This window comes from Thamnophis elegans, chromosome 1 (genome assembly GCF_009769535.1).
Source record: "Thamnophis elegans isolate rThaEle1 chromosome 1, rThaEle1.pri, whole genome shotgun sequence".
Lineage (NCBI taxonomy): Eukaryota > Metazoa > Chordata > Lepidosauria > Squamata > Colubridae > Thamnophis > Thamnophis elegans.
Window position 1 is genome coordinate 173376008 of NC_045541.1, and position 27756 is coordinate 173403763.

General features: G+C 45.5%; 1 protein-coding gene across 4 annotated transcripts in view; it reads right to left on the reverse strand.

Moving 5' to 3' along the window:
• Positions 1-211: 211 nt before the first annotated feature.
• Positions 212-27756, reverse strand: part of CRTC1 (CREB regulated transcription coactivator 1) — a 106660-nt gene continuing 79115 nt past the window's right edge. The window contains exons 7-14 of one of the 4 annotated variants that reach the window (XM_032217375.1): positions 27662-27705; positions 25838-26058; positions 23025-23161; positions 21353-21607; positions 17732-17833; positions 6759-6845; positions 2995-3175; positions 212-1741 (exon numbers count right to left, since the gene is read on the reverse strand). In XM_032217375.1, the coding sequence (XP_032073266.1) occupies positions 1530-1741; positions 2995-3175; positions 6759-6845; positions 17732-17833; positions 21353-21607; positions 23025-23161; positions 25838-26058; positions 27662-27705 (1239 nt within the window). In that variant the 3' untranslated portion in view covers positions 212-1529. Of the gene's footprint in view, positions 1742-2994; positions 3191-6758; positions 6846-17731; positions 17834-21352; positions 21608-23024; positions 23162-25837; positions 26059-27661; positions 27706-27756 lie in introns of all 4 variants that reach the window. The other 3 variants (XM_032217302.1, XM_032217546.1, XM_032217454.1) reach the window with 3 other exon arrangements.

The following is a 27756-nucleotide window of genomic DNA, read 5'->3' on the forward strand; positions in this document are numbered from 1 at the left end:
AATATACGCAGAACAAGAACTTCTTCCTAAGCAAAAGGGGTGGGTGGGAGGAAGAGGAGGGGGAAAGATTGCTGCCTTAGACCAGTGTTTCTCAACCTTGTCAACTTGAAGATATCTGGACTTCAACTCCCAGAATTCCCCAGCCAGCATTCGCATTCGCTGGCTGGGGAATTCTGGGAGTTGAAGTCCAGACATCTTCAAGTTGACAAGGTTGAGAAACACTGCCTTAGACAAAGTTATTTAAAAAAAAAAAAAAAACGACCTGCAGGAGGCGACCCAGATCTCATTCCTTCAGACAAATTGCAGAATCTCCATGTATAATTAGGAAAATGTTTGTGCCTCCTTTTCCTCCCTTGGCTTGCCTTGCCTCTCCCTGAAAATTCTTTGAAGGAACAACAACAACGATAAAAAAAAAAATAAGAAGGAAAAAAATAAAACAGAAACAGTTTTTACACGGTCAGTTTGCCGAGAGGAATTATGTGTCTCATGCAACTAGATCTCCCAAACGGGGGGGGAGGAGGGGCGGGGGGGGGAGAGGTGGCGGTCAGACAGCTGTTTCTGAAAGCTGCTGCATGCACACAGGCAAATGAGCTAACAGGCCATGATGGGATTCCAGAAAACAGTCAAGGATCGGAGAATCAAGCGGAGAAATTGCAAGCCACTCTTCCTCAACAACCCCATCCACCCCCACCCCCCCAATGCAAGCGGCGGCTTTATGGAGTTTTATTCGGAGAGCCACAGCGGGCTTTCCTCCACCTCTCCAAGTCCAGTCCTTCTCCCTGGAAAGGCAGTGGTATTCACAAAGCAGCTTTAGAAATCATGTCCTCCTCTTTCTCCCCGCCCCCAACCCCCGCCTCCCCATTTTCATTGAACGGTCCACCCCAACTCCCCCGGAGGGTGGGGGGGGGGAAGCTTTCAGCTCCATGCGGGATGTCTGTTTTTTTGTAACAGAAGCCAAAGGTCGGATAGTTTACGTACACAGGAAAACAAAACGATACACCTATTTTATCTTCTGAAGAGCTCCTCTGCCTTGGAAAGAGGAGGAGGAGGAGGAGGAGTGGGGGAAATATAACTTTCGCTGCCACGCCACTTCCCGAAGAACACAAAGCCCAAAGCTTTTAGGGCGAAGGACGAAGAAAGAGGACCAAAAATGCTGGAACTTTGGTGACAGAGGGAGGGGGAGGTAAGGGGGAGGGGGAGGCCTGGGGTAGAAGAGACGGCTCTTTTGAGGAACGTTCTCCCAACAGCAAGGCATGAACCTTTTAAGTTGGTGCTGGGGGAGGAGAGGCGAGCAGGACGGCTGCCGGGCAAGTTGTAGAACGAGCGATCGCTAAATTGGACACACTGTGGAGCCGCGGCTCTCCGGGGACCCTGATGGGATGCAAGAGATCCGAGATGGGCTCGGCCTGATCTCCCTCCAAGCACCAGAGTGGCGTGGACGTTCCGGGACTTGGTGATTTGGAGGTGCTCCTTTGGACTGCGCGGCACACACGCCCTTTCCGTTCTCCACCCCCACCCCCCACCCCCCACTACAGCCGGTCCATCCGGAAAGTGTCCTCTGTGGCGGCATCCGCAAGGACCATGTCAGGGTCGTTGAGCATGTGAAGCCCATCCAAGGTCAAGGGGTCGATTTTTAGTTCGTCCAGAGGGAACTGGGAATCTGAGTCAAAGCCGACATCCCCCACCCCGGCCAAAGAGCTGGTGAGATCTTTCGACAGACTGGGAGGCGATTCCCCGGTCACTACAGAGAGAAAGAGAGAAAGAAAAAGAGAGCAGGGGAGGGAGGGAGAGGGAGGGAGGGAGGGAGGGAGAGAGAGAGAGAGAGAGAGAGAGAGAATTTTGATCAAGTCTGCTCAGTTTCTCTTTCAATCTGAGCTATTTATTCTCAACTAATGAAGCCACTAAAGAAAAAGAAATTAGTACATGGATTTTTTTTCTTGCCTAGCCTATCTCCCCACCCTCCCCAAATGGCATAGGGCAGGGATGGTGAACCTTTTCGATACTGAGTGCCGAAAAGGTCACACGCAAACGTTGCACGCCCGTGCTCTCGTCGGGGCCGCGCTCCAGAAAAGCTGAACTTCTGGGTCCTGGCGCACATGCACACCCAAAAACCAGCTGACCGGCACGCATGCGCACCCTGGTTTTCAGCACTGCTGCACACATGAAGGACAGCTAATTGTTGCGCGCGCACATGCACCAGAAACCCGAGAGACAAACAGGCAAGGCCATGCGTGCCGAGCGACATAGTTTTGTGTGCCAGAGGTTCTCCATCACGGTCATAGGGCCAGGCTATCGTGGGAACCTTTACATCAGCCTATCCCACTGAGTCGGGCAGGCAGGGAAGGTCTGTTGCAGACCTTATCAGCTAAAGAATTCAACCAGTGGGGACTCGTCTCTTTCTGAATTGCCTAACTTTTTATTACTTGCTATCTACTTGCTTTTAGGATTTTAGTACCTTGCTGTGCACTCTCCAGAGTCCCTCTTTGGGGGAAGTTTATTTAAAAGAGTCATCAGGGGACATAACCCTTGCTTGCCAAATGCCTCTTTCTCCAAGCAGGGTTGGCCATTTCTAGGCTACAGGAGTAACCAGGGGCCCTTGGGCAGCCCCCTTAACCTCCAACTCAGAAGACTTTTCCGGTTTTTGATGGTTATGATGGAATCTAAGAAGTGTGATTAGTGATTTGACCTCTTTAAAATAAAATAACAACAAAAAAAAAAGAAAACCAGGCCATTTTTCCCCCTAGGGAAGGGGACAAAACAGATGCCCTGAAGTTTCCTATAAGTTTTGAAGTACTCATTTCAACCCATTAACACAATTGCCTGGGGGGGAAAAAAGACTCTTATAACACCACTATTCACCAAATTGATAAATCACTTAAGCACTCCCCCCCCCGGGCCGGGTGCAAGGAAGTTTACCTATCCCTGAAGGTACAGGTTTATCAGGCCCTGCTCCCTGCATTTCCCAAGGAGGCTGAAACCAGGGCGTTTCGTTACCTGTAAGGATGATGTTTGGGATGTTCCCATGGCTGGTGTAACTGAGCTGATGTGGGTCCTGGAGACTCCCGTGGCTCCCGGTCAGCCCCATCATGGCTGCCTGGGAGTAGTTGAGGGTAGAGCAGGGGCTGTACAAGCTATTGGAGCTGATGGCGTTTTCAATCATGTTGAACTGCTCGAGCTGAAGGAAGGAATCCTGGAGATCAGATCAAAGGCCTATTTCTAAGGCCACCAGAGGTAGGATGTGAAGGCCACCATTCCTTCCCTAGTTCTCCTCCCCAACCTCCTTTGAGATAGATTGCCTCTAAAGACACAAATCCCGCTTGGCTCCACCATTTTGCCCTCTGCCGGGGGTAGGGAACGGTGGCCCTTTTATGACTTGTGCTGGCTCAGGGATTCTGGGAGTTGAAGTCCGCAAGTCATAAAGGAGCCATAGTTCCCCACCTCTGCTCTAGAGCCTTGGAAACTTTGAAGATATTGTGGACTCCAATTCCCAAAATTCCCCAGTTGGAGTAGAAGTCCACCCCACTTTGAAATAAGAGGACTTTTACAAGCAGCGGATGAGGGGAACCAGCTCTCTTCCAGATTTTGCTTTTGGTTCTGGAGGAGGCTGGGAGGCAACCAGACACTAAGAGTAGTCAAATTGAATATCTAGCATCCAACCACATGGTCTAGTGGGGTGTCAAACTCAAGGCCTGCGGGCCAGATCTGGCTTGCAGGGTGCTTAGATCTGGTCTGCGGGGCCTCCCTGGAAACAAGGAAGGACTGGCCTGCAGTGCCTCTGCTAGCAAAAATGGGCTCCTGAGCTCTGTTTTTGGCTGGTACCACCTCTTGCAACCATCTGGCAGTGAAAACGGAGCTCAGGATCCGTTTTCACTGGCAGAGAGTTGCAGGAGGCTGTACGAGCCGAAAACAGAGCTCGGGAGCCCGTTTTCGCTGACAGGGCACTTGGGCCGCCACAGGTGCCGATACGAATGACGTTAAGCTGGCCATGCCCACCCTGGCCACGCTTCACCCACCCACAAGATCAAACACAACCCTGATGCGGCCCTCAATGAAATTGAGTTTGACACCCCTGGTCTAGTCCATGATAATTTCCATGGTTCTTTTCTTCTGAGTAAATGGTGCTTAACATTGCTTCTGAAAATGAGGCAAATGACCTTTTCGTAGCCGAGGGCGGCACTTGTCAAATGTAGTAATTAAATCTAAACCACTTATCAATTAATTATTAGTTAAAAGTAATGAAAGATCATTCATGTCAACAGAAAAGCAGAGCTCTCAATTCTGAGGATCTTTTTACATTTGGAAGTTGTTATTAAAATCTGTGCTTTTCAAACATTTTTTTTCAAGGCCGCAGAACCAATTACTTTAAAAAAAATACACACTCTAGAATTCCTGGCCAAGAGGCAAATCTCTGGTGATTGAGAATTGGCTGCTCCGAGTTAACGTTTTTTTCCCCCTTCTCCTTAAGTCTCCTCCAGAACCCCACCAAGTTTTTGTAGAAACCTGGGATTCCCCCAAACACAGCTAGAAAAACCGTGGGCTAAGCCAGCCTGTAGTGGCAATGCAGAAGAATGGTGTTATTGCGAGGAGTTAGTGACATAGTTTGATTTCTCCTTTGTGTGAAGGAAAATCTACAGTTCATTCTGAGCCAGCCTGTTTATTTTTCACTCTACCTTGCTGAAAAAAGAAGATCCGGGGGAGGGGGGGGACAAAGGGGGGGGGAATTTTCCCGTAACCAAACAGTGTCTCCCACCGTGAAAGTCTCAGACTTTCGATGCCCATCCCAGGATCATGTGTCACCCAATCAAGATCAGATTTTGCAGCCTTCTGAGGCTATGAATTCATAATGTCATATTTTGTTAAAAACTGTGGGGTGGTTATTATGGGGTAGAGGGGGCTTACACATGGAACCTAGCATTCGAGTCTATGGAGATTCTTGGTCATCCTGATCATGGTTGTCTGAAAGGTGCTACTTTCTTGGTTTTTCCTTGAAGATGTTTCGCTTCTCATCCAAGAAGCTTTGTCAATTCCAAAGAACTGAAGAAGTTTCTTAGATGAGAAACGAAACGTCTTCAAGGAAAAACCAAGAAAGTCCAGCTGCCTTTTGAAAAAAGCACTTTTGGGGACAACCTAGCGTTAGAGAAACTGGCTGCCCTTAGGATATCCCTGTTGTGGTTATGAAAGAGCTCCTGACATCCTCTAAGAGATTTGGGTATCATCTTGCTTGGTATGTATGTCTTTTATTTTAGACTTTTTAAACGTTATACTTTAACTCTGCTTGAGCTAATAATGCTTAAAATCCCTTTATTTATTGGAGTGTTCATTGTCTTAGGATCCAAAAGAACCCAGTGGGCACTGAACACTGCCCTGACAGTTGGCAAAACACAGCCAAAGTCTTCCCGTGTCCACTTTGCTACATACTTTATCACAGCTTTAATGGATCTTACTCCAAAAGCAAGCATCTCAGCCCAAAAGTCTAGCGGGCATCCTTACTTTCTGCATCTTCCCACCAGAGGGCAGCAATGCTCCACGGCTGGACAAAGGAGACCTTGAATTATTGCCCTAATTTTTACTTCATTAAATTCGTCTATCCTATTTATTTCTCAGCATTGGCTGACCTTGTCTGGATTTGTAAATTAAGAAGGATCAGGCCTCACCAGTACTTGGATGAAAAACCACCAGTGGTTTCCAGAGCTTAATTGGGGAAAAAAAATCGCACAGGGCAAAAACAATCTATATCCACATTGTTGCCACAAAAATTGCATGGCTGGATCTGTGTAATCCCAGGAATCAAGGTCATTTTTTAATCTTATTTATCTTTTTGCATTTATACTTTGCTTACTCGCTCTTGTGATGCACAAAGAATGGTAGTCAGAAGAAACATAAAAGTGCAAACGGTTTTAACCACGAGATTTGCACTTCAAAGGTCTTCAAGATGGAGATAGCAGAATGAATGTGGTTTAGCCAGTGACATATGCTATAATATTTCAAATTAAATTTAATTAAAGATACTTTTTGTGTCTTCTATTGTTCAGCTGCAGCAAGGCACCAATAACCTCAGAACTGTAGAAATCTTTAAAAAAAGGTCAACTTAGGAAACATGGGGCCATCCATTCATTTTAATTTAGGACATAGGGGAATCTCTGAAATAATTTATGTGACGTTTATCAAGACTGCCAATGGATTCACGTAATCACACTCCCCAATGCAAATAGATTTACTCAAAAAGTGTGCTTTAGAAATGTGAAGCGGTAAAGAATCTCTTCTTAGAGAAGTCAATTTTCCCCATTATGTTGCAGAATTCAACAATAAGCAACTCTTTCAGGATTTCTGCGCTGGGGAAATTCAGTATTGAACTTAATGCAGGAAAGGAATCCCTGTGGAAGCTGCTTGGAAAGAGGGAAAATCAGAATGGCCCCTCGTGAAATTAGCTCCCTGTCGACCCAACTATCTGCTGAGATGGTTGGTACATTTCTGCTGTAGACCAGGCCTTGGTTGCTCAATTCCATTACAAGCAGTTCTTGATTTACGACCACAAATGGGACCCGAATTTCAGTTGCTAAGCAAGGCTTCCTACACTGACTTTGCTTGTCTGAAGCAAAGCACCTGAATTCTGATCACATGATCACAGGGGATGCTGCAACGGTCGTTAAGTGCAAGGACTGCTTGTAAGTCACGTGCTGTAATTTTGAATGGTCGCTAAATGAATGGCTGTAAGTGGAGGACTACCTGTACGTAAACGAAGTACATTTCCCACTCACCTGATGGGATAAAGCATTTGCTTGTCTGGCAGTCATCTGCTGATCGTAACAAGAGTCGCCAAAGACACTCCCTAGGATAGACGTTTGCTGCAAGAAGAAAAACAAGAATTAATGTAAAGTCAAGCCCATCCAATTTTTATAAGTTCAGAGAGGAATTTGGCTATCGCTTTTTCACCCCAAAATGGTGCTCCCAGGTTAAGAAGCTATTGACTGACAAGGCAGTGTTCTCAGAGTGATTAACCGAAACAGAACGCTTATAAAAAGGGAGGGATAATTTGGGAGTGGGAGAAAAAAAAAAGATTTGGGAAATAGAGAAAACAATGCGTTTACAGCCCTATCCATCCTGGATAATGACTGCAGAAGAAAAACGTAGATTGGGGAAAGAACACTACCATTCAGAAACATTTCTGCATATATATTTTAAACACTTGGGAGTGGGATAGAGAAATGTAACCTTATGACATTACAAAAGTAGCGGTTGCTAAAGGGGACAATTATATGCTGATGGGTAAATTATATATGGAAATTGTTGACCTACATCAATCAAAGTTTCAGCCACCTTGGACAATTCCTGGCCAATCCCCAACCTTTCCTTTCTGGTAATGCAGCTTCAGTTTCACAGAGTTCTTACAGGAAACGGGATGGGCAATTCTGGCCCATTTTGACCTGTGGACTTCAACTCCCAGCATTCGTAAGCCATCTGGCTCAGGAATTCTGGGAGTTGAAGTCCGTAGGCCGTAAAGGGACCTGTTCTGACCTTGGCTTCCCCAAACCACGAAGCAGACTCCTTGTCCTGACAAAAAAAACCTTTTTATTATAAATTACTGTGAATTCCTCTCATTCACATCCAGCAAAGTCTTTCAAGGGTGAATTTTACAGTCACAAGCCTTATCTGGCTTGGAGACCTGCCAAGCCAATATTTTCAAAACTTGGCAATGACCCTCCGGAGTCACGAATCAATTAAGCAAACTAATTGTCTGCTGCAAACTCCCCTCCCCTTTCGCTTCTCTTTTATTCCCAATGGGAGGGGGCCATTTATTGTTCACCTGTGGCCTTACTCCCAAGTCGGCACTTGTTCCTTAGCCGTTCCCTTTGTCTGGCAACTTTGGGCATGTGCACACTGGGAATAGGCTCCAGCTGTTCATCTGCCTCACTGATGTCTGACTCTGAAGCAGCTGATAACTGTTGGACGGCCGCCTCTCGGTCTCTGACGCAGAGCCCTCGTCCAAGCCTTCCCCAGACTCCAGGACTGGCCCATGTTCCTCCCCAACCTCCTCACTGTCTGAATCTGCTGCCAGCTCTGCTGGCGGGCCACAACAGAACCACAGTAGCTCACCCCTGATCTAAAAACCTTTCAGTTGACCATGGTCTCTCTCTGGATCATCTGGAGTATCTACTAGGGATGGGGTTGAGGCATAATTCCATTCTTTCCTAATTGGGAGATTCCAGTTGGAAAACATGGAACAGAAATACCCAACGTGGTTCTGCCTGTCCCAATATGGGGTGCCACAAGGGCTTGGTCCTCTCCTCCATGTTATTTAATATCAGCACCGACGATGTCACCTAGTTTGGGTAACAAAACGTCTTCCAAAAAGCAAAGCAAGCTCAGAGAGCAACGAGGACCCCTCATATTTACCCTCTATACGAAACCACCAGGAAAGGACATACATTGATTCTGAGTGAAGTATCATTAATATCCCAAAAGATATGTAGATATCCTCATGCCAGAACTGGACCAGATATGCTGTACATGTCCTAAATCTGTGAAAAGCATGCATGCATCTAAAGACGTTCCCGCTCCATGGCAGCAAAATCCTGTTGCTGTTTGCTGGTGATAAGTTAGAATTGCTCCCAGCCTGTTGGTTTTTCGCAAAGCTTTAAAAACTTATCTGTGTACACGCAGTCATTAGGCTCGGAAGGCATTAGAGGGCCTGTTACTTGGCCTTTGCGTGGCTGCCGCTCTGTTTATTTACTTGTGGATGTTTCAATGTCGTTTTAAATTCTTGTTTGTAGCCCCCTTCCCTGGTTGAGTTGTAAGCCGCCCTGAGTCCCCTTCAGGGGAAAAGGGCGGCATATAAATAAAATCAATCAATCAATCAATCAACCAATTGTTGCTTTTTTTAAATGTTTTATCATGTTAGAATTGTAAGCCGCCCAGGGTCTCTTGCTTGATTTGGGTGGCTATAAAACTGGAATGAATGGCCCAGGATTCAGTTTCTTGGCCCTCTGATCAGTGGTGGGATCTGCCTGGTTTAATGACAGGTTCAGTGATCGTGTGCTTTGTGCATGTGTGCTCCGCACAGGTGCGCAGTTTTAACAAAACTTACCTTCCAGGTTAATTCTGGGGAATAACACAGCTGAGGCACGGCAATCCACTCTGCCGAGTGAATCAGCTGAGAGGGTATAGGTAAGTAATGCGCAGGGGCGGGCAGGCGGGCCCACCTGATTGTCGGAGCAAACCGGTTCGCCCAAACCGGCTGAATCCCACCCCTGTCGGTGATGTATGTGTGTTACTATGTCAGGATTCTGCTGTGAGAACTAGAGGATGGAAGGTAGGGGCTTCAAGGTGGGGTGGGAACATCATGGAAATGACAGGGATGGGGGCAGAAATGGGGACACACTGGACGGCTGCCTTCTGCTCCAGACCTACAGGCTGGGCCCTCAAAAGCTGAACGGGGCTGAGGCAAAGGGGGAGACGCTGCGCTGGAGCCAAGTCTGTTGCTCTGCTGCAGTGCAGCCCTGGGACATCCGCCTTCCCTTCTGGAGCACCGCTGTCGCCCCTCTTGGCCCCAGTACAGTGGCAGAAGGAAGAAAGCGAGTGGGGCCGGTGCTCTGGACAAGAGGGTGAGTGGATGTCCCACCAAGCTCCAAGCGGCGGGGTATTGCACCCCCTCCCACTTACTCTGCCGCACACGCGGCTGCAAAGGTTGCTGGGCTGCCCCCTTGTTCTCGCTGCGGCTTTGAGAGACTACTGGCTGGTGGGGAGGAAGGGAGGTAGGCTAGCGGAAATGCTTACCTATGTGTAGGCAGCAGGAAGCGCTGTGAGCACATGCTCAGTTCAATTAAAATTGAAAATTCAATTAAAAACAAGATGGCGGAGAACCGGTTTGGGGGCGTGGCCGGCATGCAGGTACTACCAGTTCGGAGAGCCAGCCCCGATTTTTACTACCAGTTCTCCTGAACCGGTAGGAACCCACCTCTGCCGGTTGCCAAGCAGGCGAATTTTAATCAGGTGACCATGGGGATGTTTGCAAGGTTTGTTGTCAATGTGAAAAACAGTGATAAACCCCTTTTTTCAGTGCTGATGGAACTTCAAAAGAGTCACTAAATGAATGGTTGTAAGCCAAGGACTACCTGTACTTGAATCTGTTCCCAGTTGGATGCTGGTTTGGATATAGGTGCGATGGAAGGCCAGGGGTGCAGTCTAGCCCAGTTATCTGGGAGCAGTTTGAACCTCTCGGGCCTAAGGAAGAGAACAGGGCCAAGACAGCTGTGAACTCAGCCTCCTGTTCCTTAAATCCTGGGTAGGCGGAGGGGGGGGGAGAGAAAGTGGGGGGAACATGGAGAGGTTAGAGATTCTAGCGGTCGTTAATTGCTCTTTGGGAAAAGGGTAATTCCACCGTCCTCAAGAAGCCATTGCTGGACAATTTTCGTCCTGTGTCTAACCTCCCTTTAGGAAAGATTGTGAAGACAGTTGTGCAAAAGCCTCAGCAGGCATGGAATGAAGCTAATTATACGGATCCTTTCAAGTCAGAATTCCCCTCAAGGTGAGATTGGGCTCCATCCCCATTAGTTTTCCATCAGATCCTCTAAAACATGGGTTTTCCAGCAATCTTGGGAAGCCTATGGGGAGCCTGCGAGGTGGTTCTATGATATTAAGTAGTGGTTATTCTCTTGTTTTTTTTTCATGTTTTTATTTTGACTTATATATTGTTTTAACTATAGCTGTCTTTGTACGCTGCCCAGAGTCACGTTATGTGAGGTAGGCGGAGATACAAATAGTGCTAAATAAATAGATACATAAATCGAATCATTTTGTGAGGGCCACGTTATTCCTTATTCTAGAGTCTAATCTTCAGAATCCCCATCTGTCCCGTTGGTCGATGCCCACACATTTGGAAAGCATCCAGATTTTTTTTGGGGGGGGGGGAAATGACCATATGCTGTATAATAATGAAAAAACCTGCATCACGGGTAAGGTAGAATAAAGATTCTGAAACAGTATTAAATGCATGCATTGCAAGCTTCTGCAACAGAAAGATTCCCCACCACCACCGCCTTTTCTGCTTTGATGAGTGAGTCTTTTTGCCATGCAAGTACCTTTTGTTCCGTTAGAAAAACAGGAAACATGGAGTGGGTGACAAAAAGTCCTTTCCCTGCTTCGTTAATAAATTCTGCAGGTCTGTATCTATAAGGATCAATACCAGGTATATTTTAAAGGAAAGGGTTTGGAATAAAATCAAGGAATTTATACCAAGGCTCAAATCATATACATCAAGCGTATTGAACTCAAGGCCCAGGGGCCAGGGCCAGCCATATGGCTCTGGCCCACTCTCTGCCTCCGATGCAGAGCCCTCATCGGAGCCTTCCCCAGACTCCAGGACTGGCCATGCTCCTCCCTAATCTCCCCACTGTCCGAATCTTCTGCCAGCTGTGCTGGCAGGCCACAAAACCTGCCTTACTTAGCAACAGAAACCCTGGACTCAAGAAAGAGTGCAGAGAAGAGCAACGAAGATGATTAGGGGACTGGAAACTAAAACATATGTTGCAGGAACTGGGTATTTCTAGTTTAATGAAAAGAAGAAACTTTGTCAACTAATCTTTATTTAGAATACGTTATAAAGGTTTAAGGCTATTGGATGATTTTGTAATAATTAATGAAATGCCATAAAGGTGGTTGTGTTTTTAACTATGGATTATTTTAGGCAAAAGGACACTAAAACAATTTCAGTCAAATGAGAACTATGCCATGTTGATAGTAAGACCCATTAAGACTCTTTGACATTTGATATGAATATAAGTAATGCCTGTGGAAGAGATGCACAAAAGCTAATTGTAACCAATCGACACACTTTCTACAAGATGTAATATAAGATTATGATTTTTTTGTGTGTGTTGTTTGTTTAATAAAAATAAAAATTTCTTGCAAAAAAAAAGATGATGTTGGATAGCCATTTGTCTGAAATGGTATAGGGTTTCCTGTCTAGGCAGGGGGTTGGACTAGAAGACCTCCAAGGTCCCTTCCAACTCTACTATTGCATTATTGTATTGGTCCCAATTATGATTGTAAGTTGAGGACGATCTGTATATTTGCTCTTCCAGTTGACAAAAAGCTGATAAGCCTCCACTATTCTAAGTCACAGATGCCGGAAACAGCATCCCCATTGTTCGATATAGTTTCAGAACAGCTACAGGTAGTCCTTGACTTACAACAATTCATTTAGTGACCATTCAAAGTTACCACGGCACTGAAAAAGATTGACTTGCGACACCATTTTTTCGCACACAGGACTGCTGCAGCCATCCCCATGAAAATTCAGATGCTTGGCAACTGGTTCATATTTATGACCATTGCAGCGTCCGGGGATCACGTAACCCCATTTTGCGTGGAAAGGTCGCTTGTTCAGGGCAAGGACAAATTTTTGAATCCAAATCTAGAAATGCATTGGAGCAGCTACAGCACTGCACTTTATGCCTCTCACAATTTCCTTAAAGAAGCTGCACCTTAATCTGGTCCTGTTGCACAATTGCATGAATCTACAATCTGAGTTAACATCACACTGGAAATCACTATCCTTCTTCGTGGTGGTGGTGTTTGGGGGGGGGGGGGGGGAAATGCCTAGCTACTTCACCATGTTGGGAAATAACGTTTTTAGAATCTGCTGGATTATCATTTCACCGGCTAGGGTCCTGCTCCCCTCCCAGCTATTGGAAAGCGTTCAATTTTTATGACTAAGCAATGATGCAAAACCGTGTTATAAATGCTTCCAAGCAGCTCAGTAGATCAGCAAGAATAGATGTAGAATTTATCTAAATTTCCCCCCACGGAATCATAAATGCAGTTTTAATAACTACCGGTAGCAAAAGCTGCTCCAAAGATATTAAAACTGGGACGTTTTTCACTGGTTCAGCACTTCAGGATCCAAGATTAGTCCCTTTGCTGCCTTTGCAAAGAGAGCGTTGGGCAAACTGGAGAAGTATTTGCTCGGTCAACAGTTTTCCTCTTCCCCTTTTAATACAAACTGGCTGAACACCCGCTATAAGGAAATCAAGAGGGCCACCGCTGCTTTGTCAGGGAAAGAAGCTGATTTTTAATGCAGCTCAGTCCTTGAACTGAGTCTAGGACCACGAGGCCTATGCCAGCCTAAGGGGCATCTGTGCCTTAACCCCACTAGCATAGGGCAAGGCACTCAAACGGAGTCATGCAATTTGCTCTCCTGCTTCAGAGACTCTGTTGCAAACCTCAAGCAGAACCTTTCACATCTCAAAAAGAGCCTGGATGCAGCTAGCTTTCTCTCACACACTCATTTTCTTTCTTTCTTTCTTGCTTGCTTTCTTTTTCTTTCTTTCTTTTCTCTCTCTCTCCCCCTCTCTCACACACAAGCACACACATACACTCACAGACAGGTAGTCCTTGACTTAAATCCACCATGGAGCCCCACATTTCTGTTGTTAAGCGAGGCGTTTCCTAAGCGGGTTTTGCCCCCCATTTTACGACATTTCTTCCCACCGTTGTTAAGTGAACCACTGAAATTGTTAAGTTAGTAACCCAGTTGTTAAGTGAATCTGGCTCCCCGCCCCCAATGGAGTCTGTTTATTCAATGATTATAAAAGGTAGTCACATGACCCAACAAGACACAGCAATGGTGTGAACCAGTTGCCAAGCACCTGAATTTTGATCACGTTGACCATGGAGATGCTACAAAGGTTGTTAACTGTGAAAAATGGCCAGATGTCACTTTATTCAGTGGTGGTGTAACTTTGAAAGGTCACTAAATGAACTGACGTGTGTGTGTGTGTGTGTAGAGGAAGGGAGAGAGAGAAAGAGAGAGGGGGGAAGAGAAAGAGAGGGAGAGAGGGGAGAGCAAGAGAGGGAGAGAGAAGGTGGGAAGGAGAGAGAGAAGGAGAGGGGGGAAAGAGAGAGGGGGGAAGGAGTGAGAGGAAGGGAGGAGAGAGGGAGAGAGAGAGGGTGGGGAGAGAGAGAGAGCAGGAGAGACAGAGGGAGAGAGATATCTGTGTGTGTATGTAGTTGAGTGGGCCATTTCTTTTTAACTGTGCCACATGGAACTGTCATGGGTATCGATAAAATCCCAAGTGGGTAAAAAGAAAATCATAAGAGTTGGAAGGATTAATTGGGTTATTGAGTCCAACCCGCTGAATAATAGAGACAATAAAAAAGCAGCCACTGTGTCTCTTGTGTAATTTGTCCCATTATTAAACTGTTCTTATTATGAGGAATTTCTTCTGTAACATTCAGTTGTTTTGGGGGTGGTGGGAATAGGAGGTGGAAAGGATACTAAATTGCCCTCTTGAGTTGTTTATTTAAAAAAAAATTTTTTTTGAAGGAGGGATAATAAATAAAGAATAACCTTCCTTCTTGTAACTTAAATTCATTATTCTGAGTCTTGTACTCTGCAGTGACAACAGGAAAACTCTTCTGGGTGGCATTTAATTTAAACCTTAATTTCTAGTTACCCAATCATTCTAATTACCCTTCTCTGATCTGGGTCAGAACAGAATGAAAAGAATGACTCCTTCCAATGATTTGGAAATTATGGTTCTATGGAACATTTGCCATATTTTCAGCCATGTCTTATTGCTTGCTTGTATTTGGTTTGCAATCCACTATGATTCCAAAATAATTCTCATAAATATGACAGGTAATCTTCAACTTTGCACCATTAATTAAGCAGGTGGAAACTAATCAAGGAGAGAAGCAACTGAGAACTGAGGAGAAATTTCCTGACAGTTAGAACAATTAATCAGTGGAACAGCTTGCCTCCAGAAGTTGTGAATGCCCCAACACGGGAAGTCTTTAAGAAGATGTTGAATAGTCATTTGTCTGGAATGGTATAGGGTTTCCTGCCTAGGCAGGGGGTTGGACTAGAAGACCTCCAAGGTCCCTTCCAACTCTGCTATTGTATTGTATTGCACTGTATAAGTGTTGTGGCCTACCCCTGGCCAGCAGAGCTGGTGGCAGACTCAGAGAGTGAGGAGGTTGGGGAGGAACCTGGGCCAGTCCTGGAGTCTGGGGAAGGCTCTGAGGAGGGCTCTGAATCGGAAGCAGAGATGGGGCCAGGGCCATCCAACAGTTATCAACTGCCTTCAGAGTCGGAGATCAGTGGGACAGAAGAACAGCTGGAGCCTGTTCCCGATGTTACCCGCAGAGCTGCCAGGGAAGGCAACAGGGGAGTAAAGGCACAGGTGGACAGTGAATGGCCCCTCCCATAGGGAATAAAGAGGAATGAAAGGGGAGTGGAGTTTGCAGGAGAAAATTAGTTCACTTAATTAGCGTGAAGATTTGTTCGTGACTCTCTCAGATTCCTTGCCAAGTATTTTCTTGTACAGGATTGCGAAGATATCGGCCTGGCAGCTCTCCAAGCCTGATAAGATCTGTGGTTGTAAATTCACCCTTGAAAGACTGTTTGCCGGGACTTTGCTGGTTGTGAATGAGAGGAATTCATATTAGCTTAATAAAAAGGGGTTTTGTCGGCGTCTGCTTCGTGATTTTGTGAAGTCTAGGTCAGAACAGTAGTGACCTTTCAAAGTTACAACGGCACTGAAAGATGAGACTTGGAAACAGTCCTCACATGGGGAAACTGATGCAGCATCTTTACAATCACATGATTAAAAGTGGGTTGCTTGGTGTCTGGCATGTATTTACAATGGATGCAATGTCCAGGGGTCCTGTGATCGTAACAACCAGCTTTCTTAACAACGGAGATTCTGGTCTCAATCGTGGTCGTAAGTCAGGGACTACCTATATTCCCATCCCATACCAGTGCATTTTTGTTTCCTAAGTTAAGAATCTCAGAATTTTATTTCTTAAATATTAAACTTCAGTCAATTTATTTTTTTCAATCGAAAGTCCATCACAACTGATGTTTCTAACAGGATCAATCAAGAAGCCTATAAACCAGGAATAAAGACAAGAAATCTCTTCCAATCATGACCCCACAATCTGATATCTGAGAGACCACCTGCTGCCAATTACCTTCACTAGACCGATTAGATCCCACAGATTAGGCCTCCTCCGAATTCCATCCGCCGGCCAGTGTCGACTGGCGACTACTCGGAGGAGAGCCTTCTCTGTGGCTGCTCCGACCCTCTGGAACGAACTCCCCGTGGAGATTCGAACCCTCACCACCCTCCAGGCCTTCCGCAAGGCCCTTAAAACCTGGCTGTTCCGACAGGCCTGGGGCTAAAGAGCTGTTGCCCCCGTCTCGAATGGTATGACTGTTGTATGTTTTTAAATTATGCATTGTGATGCTTTGTTTTTTAAATTTCTTTTGTCTGTATTCCCCTTCCCTGGTTGAGTTGTGAGCCGCCCTGAGTCCCTCTTCGGGGGAAAAGGGCAGCATATAAATGTAATAAACTGAACTGAACTGATATCTAGTATACCCTGTTTTATTGTAGCTTTCAATAAATCTCTATTTTTCCAGGTATAAACATGTTCTCTGGTATATTCAAGAGTAGACCACATCTAAATATGGAGACTTATTCTAACTTACATTTTATCAAGATCGGCTGATTGAAGATGTGTGGACTTCAACTCTCAGAATTCCCTAGCCAGCATGGCTGGTTGGGGAATTCTGCGAATTGAAATCTACACTTCTTCAAGCTGTTGAGAAACCATGTTCTAATTTCTTCAACAAACATATTCTTTTTTTAAAAAGCTACCTAAATTAAAGTTAGCGCTGTACTTTGTGGTTCACAAAAGAAAAACACATATTCATTCACATAAAAGTATTGGAGAAAATAGACAAAATTCATCAAGGAGACTTGCCTTATATACACTGGCACAGTTCTGCTACGTTTGTTCTATAAACGTTTTAAAAATTCAAAAAGCACAAAAACCACACCGATCCATACTTTCCCATATATCCCCTCCCCTCCACTGTGCACCTGTTAATCAGAGGTGGGATTCAGCAGGTTCTGACCAGTTCTGGAGAAATGGTAGCGAAATTTTGAGTAGTTCGGAGAACTGGCAAATACCACCTCTGACTGGCCCCGCCCCCATCTATTCTCTGCCTCCCGAGTCCCAGCTGATCGGGAGGGAATGGGGATTTTGCAGTAACCTTCCCCTGCCATGCCCACCAAACCATGCCCACAGAAACAGTAGTAAAAATGTTTGCATCCACCACTGCTGTCAATGTATTTCGTATGCAGCCCAGAGTTCACGAGAGTTGGGCAGTCAAAAAAAAAAAAAAAAACTGAAATAAATAAAATGTATTTAAAACCGTACTTTTAATTCTGCACGGTGATATATCTCGGCCTGCTTTTTGAGCCCAGAATGGCATCCTAACCTTTTTTTTTTAAAGAAGAGGGCAACATTAGAAAGATAATGAACACGAGGAGGCAGACATTAGTATGGGGGAGAACAGGTTCAGGTTCAGATAAGCATCAGATTTTAGCAAGAAGGAATCCCCACCCAAAGGATCCCAGTCCTTTAACGCAGTGTTTCTCAACCTTGGTGACTTTAAGTCCTATGGACTTCAACTTCCAGAATCCCCCAGCCAGCATAGCTGGCTGGGGGAATTCTGGGAGTTGAAGTCCACAGGACTTAAAGTCACCAAGGTTGAGAAACACTGCTTTAACGCAACCCACCCAACTTGACCGAGCGTTATTATTATTATTATTATTTTGAAACCATTCAAAAAGCTGGATGGGGGAAAAAAAAAGTTAAGAAGAGGGAAGAAAATATATGAGAAGCATGGACCCCCAAAGGCCTTAGAAGCATTACAGTCCCTTACTTGAGGGGAGCTGCCAGGAGAGAAAGCTTGATTGGAGACAGGAGAAGTGGGAGACTGGTTGGCTGGGGAGCCAGCATTGCTGCGGTACTGCTGGAGTGAGCCCTACAGAAGGACACAGTGTTAGAGACTGCGGGGGAACAGGAGGAGAGGGAGAGAAAACACAGGTTTCTTTTCATGTACAGGGAGGGGCGGTGGGGAGGGTGGGGGGGAAGGGGGGAAAATGAGAAGAGAACAGAAGGCAAGAATAGTCCTGGGTGAATTCAGCAGCACACAGTACGGTTCAACAATGCTCGGAGAAGTCATGAGCCTATAAAAGAGCTTCTCAAAAAGGTGTTTTTTCAAAAGGCAGCTGGACTGGGGGAGGGGGTGTTCCCCCTTGAGGAAGGAGAAGACATTTCGCTTCTCATCCCAGAAGTATTTACAATGCAGTCTTACAACGCATACGATGTCTACAACCCTTTCAGGGTTTCAAGAAGATTTTCCCTATTTGCACTCTGATACAGGTGACCTGATATACAGGGGACGTGGGGACTCGGTGGCTAAGACGCTGAGCTTGTCCACCAGAAAGGTCGGCAGTTTGGCGGTTCGAATCCCTAGTGCCACGTAACGGAGTGAGCTCCTGTTACTTGTCCCAGCTTCTGCCAACCTAGCAGTTCGAAAGCACGTAAAAATGCAAGTAGGAAAAATAGGGACCACCTTTGGTGGGAAGGTAATAGCGTTCCATGCACACTGGGTGTTTAGTCATGCCGGCCACACGACCACGGAGACGTCTTCGGACAGCGCTGGCTCTTCGGCTTTGAAACGGAGATGAGCACCGCCCTCTAGAGACGGAAACGATTAGCACACATGTGCAGGGGAACCTTTATCTTTACAGGTGACCCCCAAGGGCACAGAAAAAAGCCCCAAGAGCTGTCAGGGAGAGTGCGAACAACCAGGTGACTCTAAATAAATATGAACCTTCCAACACCCCCCCCCCCCCCAATCCTGTCAGACCTAATCCATCGCCTCCACCATTATTCCAGAACTGATGAGGCTTCTTGGATGGGGAGCACAAAGTCGTCTTCTTCTTCCTCAAGGAAAAACAGTCCAGTTGCCTTTTGAAAAAGCACCTTTGAGACAACTATGACTGAGAATCTCCACAGACTAAAAAGGGATTCTGTTACAACCCAGGTTGATTCCGGTTGCCTGTTTTGAGATGTTTCTTCCAGCTTTGGGGGGACTGAGTAACCACAATACCCTGAAACCCCAGCTTGGAGGTGGGGGGGGGGGGGAACCCTCTACGTCAACCATTATGTTTCTTTCCTACCTGTGCAGCCCATAAGGCGGAACACATCCACTTGCACAAATTCTTTTTTGGAGGAGCCTGTGGAAAAGGTTATGGACCTCGCATGCATTCTCATGCTTCTGTTTCAATTTGCAAAAGATTTATTGGGTGGAGAAGGTGCCACCTGATAAAGGAGAAGGTGCCGCCTTCTCCAAAGGATGGGACCAAAACACTTCAATTCTACATAGGGGTATTAAAATTGATCCGAAGGATGGCTTGCTTTAGCTTGATGACAGATTCAGCTCTAACACCATGAAGCAAGCCTTACTGCAAAGATTATCGCTTGGAAAACTTGCACAGACTAGTGGAGAATGGTGAAAGATTCATATAGTGTGCAGAAAGCCAGCTTTCCCCCCCCCCCACATACATGTGAGATGCAGAAGAGGCACAGCAGTGCAAACTGGGAAGGTATTTAGGACAGCCAGTGCCACAGAAACACAGTCTTTCTTTCTTTTTAAAAAAGCCACCAGGCATACCTAATGCTTGATATATGGAAGGCAGAGAAATAGGGAGGCCACATTTTGTCACACAAACAGCCCTGAAATCACTGGTACCTTGGCTAGTGGTTGTGTCTAAACATCATGAAAAGCCTTTGCTTACTGCAGGGGCAATTTATTCCGAGTGAAAGCCACAGTCTAAGTTAGGGATGTCCGGCCTTGACAACTTTAAGACTCGTGGACTTCAGCTCCTGGAATTCCCCAGCCAGCTATGATTTTTGATCTTAATGATTTTGCAGGTTAGGATACAATTAAGCTGAACAGGTGCAGTTAATGTGAGGCATGTATTTCCTGGCTTGCGGGCTCATTTCAAACCGTTCAATGTGGTTCAAGGATTAGCTATTAAGCTACAATTAAAATGGAAATGTCCAAACTCCTTTTGCAATGACAGAGAAAAGGGGGAAAGTCTGCAGAAAATGGGGAAGAGAGATGCAACCATTCATCCCAGTTAAAAGATGGTTACCTATTTTGACAGATTAAAAGAAAACTTCTTTGGGGTTGGAAAAAAACAGCAAATACATCAAGCAACTCTGTGTGTGCAGCTTTAAGAATAATCTGCTTGGAGTTAGTAGGCCGATTGAAGGTTCTAGCTAGCTAGATCAATGTATCTCAAACTTAGACACTTGAAGATGCTTGGACTTCAACACTGGTTGGGGAATTCTGGGAGTTGAAGTCAACGCATCTTCAACTGGCTAAGATTGAGAAATACTGGACTTTGCAGATTCAAACCCAAGAGAAAATTTTGTTATGGCTGGGCACTGATCTCACCTGGCTCTAAGGCTCTCTGAATCCAGGCTGGGGGACTGGCTGCGAGCAAAAGGAGAGGTATGGAAAGGATTATGGTTGGGGAACTCATGGCTTGAGATTTTCAGGGGAACTGCCATGACCAGCCACAAGTTAGGGGATGGAAACATTTTCAGCGTGAAAATGACATGGCATGAAAAAGTAATGGAAAAAACATAGCCGTGATCTTGTGAGATTGTGTCCATTTATAAATTAGACCTCTACGAAGCCCAGCTGAGATTGCAGGTGAGGTGTCATTTTCTATTCTACTCCGAGAGAGTAGAATAGGAAAAATGTCAAATCACTCCATAATTGTTGGACTGGAGTGAAGGAGCAGACTTCCCTCACAGATGGCAGCACCTTGGGCAGGGGGCCAAGTTTTAGATCATAATTATCTTGATTGATTATACATGCAGTCAAGCTGTTGTCAACTCTTAGCAACCACACAGACAGATTTTCTCCAGGATGATCCATCTCTAACCTGATCCTTCAGCATTTCCCACATTGCCCTCACCGCCGTTGTAACGGAGTCTATACGGTCTATACAATGGATGGCTGAAAAAAATATTCTGGAAAATGGCCCAGACAAACCATTTCTATGTTGTTGCCAAGAACAACTTAATGTGGAGATATCTGCGTGGTCATCAAGAGTCAATCTCAACTTGCTGGAGGTATTGATTTCCCTCCAGGTGGAAACGATCTCAAAATTCTTCAAAAACTCAGGTCTCTACCCAAGGCTTTTGAGAACCATATTTATCTCTGATAAGATTTGTAATTCAGTCCCTTCATGGAAGTCTCTATGATATTTGGAAGACTACGTTTTCCAGAGGCTATGAGGGAGGACTGGCAATGAACCACATATTTCTCTGCAGTTTTCAATGGCAGCCTCAACATATCCAAACCACACACTTTTCAGAAAGCAGACAGCTCTGACCAAGCCTCTTCCTGTTTCCTATGTTTTTGTCTGAGATGTCTAGGAAGCTGGAGGTCCCAACTCCTCTTCCCCATCAAACTTACTGAATTGATGTCTATCCCCATGGAAGTCTGGGTTTGGCTGCCTGGAGGAGACTGTGGGATTGTGGAAGGGATAGAGACCGAGAGTGGGGGCAGCTGAACGCCCCGCTGCAAGCCGGAGGTCTGCATCAGAGAAGCGTTGGGTGGTAAAGCACTTGCCACTTGGGTCTGTGACTGCTGCTGCTGCGCGCTTGTCTGTGTGAAGAACGGGTAGGGGGGAAGCTGCTGTTCCATGGAGAGCGCGTCCAACGCCACAGCCTTAAGAAGAAAAGGAGAGAAAGGACGTCAGGGCCCCTGGAATCAGATTTCTTGGGGTGAAGACTTCAGAAGGAAGCACTCAGCCCGAATTATGCTAATCTTGTGGGGAGGCAGGAATGTTCCTATTCTATCTGGCTTTTTAGCATTTCCCAGGCTCTATGTACGTACGTATTTATGGAATGAGTGTGCTTGCAATGGAATGGTACAATTTGCCGTGGCCAATTTGCAATGCCCAACTCGCAATGCCCAGCTCGCAGTGGGACAACTCACTGTGGCCAACTCACCGCAGGACAATTCAACAATTCAATTTAAACGTATTTAAACTATTTTAAAAATTATTTTACTGTCTGTCATTCACAATTCATTTTGTCCCTCCTTTTGCATCCTTTCTTAATTCTATTCTACCATTTCTTCGATATTAGTGGAACTCTTGTCTTGCAGCGAGTTGTCCCACAGTGAGTGACAAGTTGTCCCGCAGCAGGTTGTCCCGCAGTTGGCCGTGGTGAATTGGCCATGCTGAATTGCCCTGCACCCACACACAACACTGTGCAATGCTTTATTTAACCATAGTTTGTTAAAGTGGTCCTAAATGCTCTCGGAGGTTGGTTGTTTTCTTGCCGATGTTTCATTCCCCAACTGGGAACATCATCACTACGATGATGTTACCTTGTTGGGTAATGAAATGTCTGCAAGAAAACAACCAAATTCGGAGAGCACTAAGGATCCCATAGTTTAACCTTGAGCTACAAATATTCTCTTCTATCAATAGTTTACTGACTATGGATTAACTACAGTTTACTTGGCTAACACAATATGAGCCGCAAACCATCACCTATAGGCCAAATCCTGGGATTCACAGAGCATGCTAAGGTCTAAGTAAGACTAACAAATTGACTATTTGATTTGCTTGCTACTCATCATGACTCAATCACTGTAGCTGAGTTCAGATGATGAGTCAATGCATTGGGCACATTGATTTCTAATTAAATAATTGATTTCTTACTACCTGCAAATAGAATTTCCGATTCTCTCCCCCCCCCCCCCAAACCACCAAGTACATTTAAAATGGGTCAGTGCAAAGATAACCAGAGGTTGGCATTTTGGAAGGCAACTCTCTCATGATGGTTTATGAAATCCAAAATCTGGAGGGCAACAGATTGCCCATTATGGTTTGGCATTCCACCTGGATATGGCTAAATAACCTCAATCAAAAGTCCAACATGGAATTATACCTGGCTTATCCTTCCCAAAACCACCAAATCTACAATTGAAGGGAAAAGTACGAACTGAAGCAACATTATTATCAGAGTTGCTATACTGGTAAAAGCTCCCAGTTTGGAGCGTTTATTATGGACTGGGTCTATGATGTTATTATGCAACAGCTTTCAAGGCCACCTCTGAGAATTCCCTCTTGTACCTGAGTAATCGGTGAAAGGGGTGAAAGCGTAGGAGACATTTGTTGGGATTGGCTTCTCCTGGAATCTGTATTCAGTGAGAGGGGACTGACGGTTGGCTGCCGGTGTTGCTGGGAAGAAGATGACGTTGTTGTCATTCCTGTTGCCGACAAGAGAAAATTAGCAGGAGCCATAAGATTTAAGAGGGATTTCCCAGATGGATTTTCAAAACTACAGGTAATCCTTGACTTACAATAGTTCATTTAATCACCATTCAAAATTACAACACTAAAGCACTAAATAAGTGACTTATGATAGTTTTTCATGCTTATGACCATTGCAGCATCCCCTTAGTCCAGGGGTGTCAAACTGGATTTCTACGCGGGCAGGATCAGCATTGTAGTTCTCCACAGGCCAGAGGGGGGGAGGGACAAACGCCTCCTGTAGCACCCTGCTGGCCAAAACAGGGGGGGCGCGCGCAGTGGGGTGCTGTGCCCCCTGTTTTAGCTGTCAGGCACTATGGGCCGGTCCTTTGCTATTTCCAGGCCGGCCCCACAGGTCAGATTTAAGCACCCTGCTTACGGATCTGGCCCCGCTTACGGATCTGGCCCACAAGCCTTGAGTTTGACACCCCTGCTCTAGTCATCTGATCAAAATTCGGGTGCTTGGCAACCAGTTCAAACCAGTGTCCTGAGATCATGTGGTCGTCTTTTGCGAACTTCTGACCAGCAAAATTAATGGGGAAGTCACATTCAATTAACAACCGATTTAACAACTACAGTGATTCACTTAACAACTGCGGCAAGAAAGTTCACAAATGGAGCAAAATTCACTTAACAAACGTCTCGCTTAGCAACAGAAATGTTGGGCTCAATTATTGAAAGTCAAGGGCTACCTCTGTTCTTATGTGGCTGACTCAGAATACCATTAATATTTCGACCACAGCTTTTCTCTAGGAGCTCACAAAACAAGCTGAAAAACAGCTTCTGAAAATGCCCTCGGGATCGGATCGAATCAAATCGATTCAAAGGAAGGAGGACCTGAGCTTTGTCCCCCCTCCCATCTCTAGGGTCGCTTGATTAGTGAGATGGGCAGCATATACACTTAATAAATCAATAAAATCTCTCTGCTAAATCACTCTTCCCCAAATTGGTACTCTCCAGAGCTGCTGTGCATTAAAGTATCAATGATTATCAGGCAGCAGCATCTTCCTTTAATGGCCCCACTAATCCCTTGCGGGGTGGAGCCTGACTGAATGGAACTGAATGGAATTGAAACTGAATGGAGTTGAGCGTTTACTGGCCGGAGGCCGTTCCTGTCACCAATGCGGAGTTATATTCAGCAGATATATTCTCATCATGCCCAGTGAGAGAAATACCTGGCTCTACCTAGGATCAAACCCAGAGCCTCCCGATTGTGAGACGAAAGCTCCACCTCTGGGCCACCGGACCAGCTCATTATTATCAGGCAGCACGCTGAATAAGAAATTAGTCCAAGAAATCTGGAGGGTTTCAGGCTGGGAATGGCTGTAGCATTTAATATTAGGTATGTTCGTGCCTTGAGTTATTTATAAAAATAAAAAAAAGATGGGATAAACAAATATAAAGCAGGTAGCCCTGAACTTACCATTACAATTGGGACCAGAATTTCTGTTGCTATGCAAAGGGATTTTTAAGTGAGTTGCGACCGATTTTACAGACTTTGGGCCACTGTTGTTAAGTGAATCACTTCAGTCAAGTGAATCGCACGATCATTAAGCATATCCAGCCCCCCCCCCCCCCCCCCCCAGCCTTTGACTGTGCTTGTCAAACACTAGCTGGGAAAGTTGCAAATGAGGATTGCCTGATCCCAGGATCCTGCAGCTGGTATAAATACACGCCAGCTTGCCCAAATTTTGGTCACAGGGCTGTGAGACTGCTGCGATGGTTGTAAATATGAGGACCAGTCCTAAGTCACTTCCCCCCACCCCCCCAGTGCAGTCGTAACTAAGAAAACAGTCCCGCCTGGGTGAAAATAAATATCCTGGACAAGACTGGAAGAAGATGCTGTGCTAGAAGGCATTTGTACATGCATGCAAACCAGAGGTGGCATTCTGCCAATTCTGACCAGTTCATCCGAACCAGTAGCAGAAATCACGGGTGGCCCCTGTTGTGGCCCAGCAGGAGCTGTTGGAACTGCAAACAGACTCCGATAGCGAGGGACCCTATGAGTCGGCTCTGGAAGATGTGAAGGACCCTGGAGCAGGGACCAGAGAGGCTGGTTGGTCACCAGGAGGCGCCTGAGGCATGGAGCAGTGGTGAAAGCCAAAGGGAGTTTGTCCCAGACATCAGGCCCTGGAGCAGTGGGGAGGAGCTAAGGGAGATGGACGCCAGGCAAAGACGGGCAGATAAGCGCCAACAGCAACTACGGAGATATAGAAGATAATTGGGGCCAGGTGGTTGTGATTAGGCTCCTCCCAAGAGAGTATATAAGAAGAGACTTTGGGAGGAGGCTTTTTGCAGGACACAACAGTTATACTAAAGCAGGAGAAGCTCTTGTGTGTATTTCTTATCTGTGGAAGTCTGGGTTGTTGCAAAAATCTTGTTGGTGTGTTAATTTATTGCGAATAAATTGTCTAGCAGTACTCTTGTGTCGGCGTGACTCACCGTACAGAGGGGGGTCAGAACAGCCCCACCACCCACCCCACCTCTACGGCATCCCATTAAGGCTCTTTTTGAAGGCAAAGCGCAGGCATGGAAGGTCCGCGGACGTGGTGTGTTTGAGCACACGCACACACTCATGTTTATGAACCGATAGGGAAGGTAAGTGAATACCAGCCCCGATGCAAACGCCTTACCCTGATTGGCTGTGCTGATCCCCATGTGCGTCAGATTGGCAGTGAGGTTCCCGGTGCTGTTGGAACTGCTCAAGGAAGGGAAAGTGGACTCTTCTGGGTCTAGCGGTGTCGGGAGAGGAGAAGGGAAGTGGATATTTGTCAGGTCTGGCAGTGAGCCCCCTGTGTTGTGAGCCGCAGGGATAAGGGCAGTAGTGTTTTCTTGGTCAGCTGATGGAAATATGCTGTGTTTATGACAAAGACAGAGAAAAGGATACTTTGTTAGATGCAGGCCAAGGCCTTCTGATTTTATTGGAATTCAAAAAAGTAAAATAAGGTGATCGTCTATGGAGATTCTCAGTCATCCAGGTCATACTTGTCCCACAGGTGCTTCCCCCCACCCCTCCAAGCGGCAAGTGGGCTTTCTGGTTTTTCTCTGACGTTTCATTTCTCATCCAAGAAGCTTCTTCAGCTCTGACTGGATGGTGGGGAATGGAAGGATTATACAACTTCCGGACAGGCGGCCATTTGCATTCTTTTAGCAAGTGGTTAAAAAATAATCCTCCAGGTGGCCTTAATGACTCAGTAAAAGAATGCAAATAACCAGCTGTCTGCAAGGAGTATAAATCCTTCTATTCCCCACCATCCATTCAGAGCTGAAGAAGCTTCTTGGATGAGAAGTAAAACGCCTTCACAGTGCTTTATAATTGTCCCCAACAATCTGTTGTCCTCATTTTACCCCCCTCAGAAGGATGGAAGGCGCCACCACAGCTCTTATAAACAAGACAGTCTAGTTGCCTTTTGGGGGGGGTGGGGGAAGCACTTTTGGGATAAACAGAGTGATAATTCCTGCCTGGAATCATGACAGTTTAATCTATTGCCGCCTCCTTTCTTGCAAAGTAAGGATTTTTTTTCTTCAAGGCAGCACTCAACCACCATCTTAACAGAAGTTAGCTATCTAATACAATGGAATTTAAAAAGATAGGTATTTAAAACATAATTTTCTAGAAAAGGATAATTACTTTTAAAGATTTTTCAAAGAACCTATTCAAAGCTAAGCATCTATTACAGAAATGAGAGTGTTTCTATGAACAAGATGTGCCCTGAGTACAATTTAAAACCCAGTTCATATTTATCCCATAAGAAGTCTTTAAGTTATGGAGATTTTTTCAGCCAAAACTCCTATCAATTAAAATGTCCTATGTTTCTATTCAGCTGGACTTCTGGGCCACAATCACTTATTTCAGGTTTGAAATAAAGCAACATTTCTATTTTGTGCACGCCCTTAATGTCAAATCTTATCTCTATCACAATAAGCCACAATGTTTGATTCGAATGATAGAGAACTGTGTTAAATGTGAATGGTTTGATGCAACAATTGTTTTTAATAGGGAGCATGACTTGCAGTCATATCAAAAACCATGGTTTGTTCATTCACGCATTGCAGAAAACGTGCTAAGCCAAATATCAAAAGAGGCATGATCTTGCTTTGCGATTCTTCATACTCCTTATTGAACAGCAACTACTAAAATTATTGCAAGCCATTACATTGGACTTCTCAGTTATTCCACTTTACTAAAAACACACAGACCCAAAAGAGCAGAGATTTGTTTTCCCAAAACGATGGTGCTGGTTTCATATTTACCCAGAAATCAAATATACCCGTGATGGCAAACCTATGGCACGCCTGCACCCCGTTTTTGTCCCAGGAGGCTTCATGGAGGTCTGCTAGGCCCAAAATGGGGCGGGAGGAGGCACACACAAATTTCATTATGGGTGTGGGCACACACACACACACGCACTTTCGGCAGGTGAGGACAAAAAGGTTACCCCTCCCCTTAAACATACTTGATTCCCGGAACTTCACAAGATTTAGGCCTTGAGGATCCTGTCTGAAAGAGGACAGAGAAGAGTAGGTCAGCATGAGATACTCAGTTGTAAAA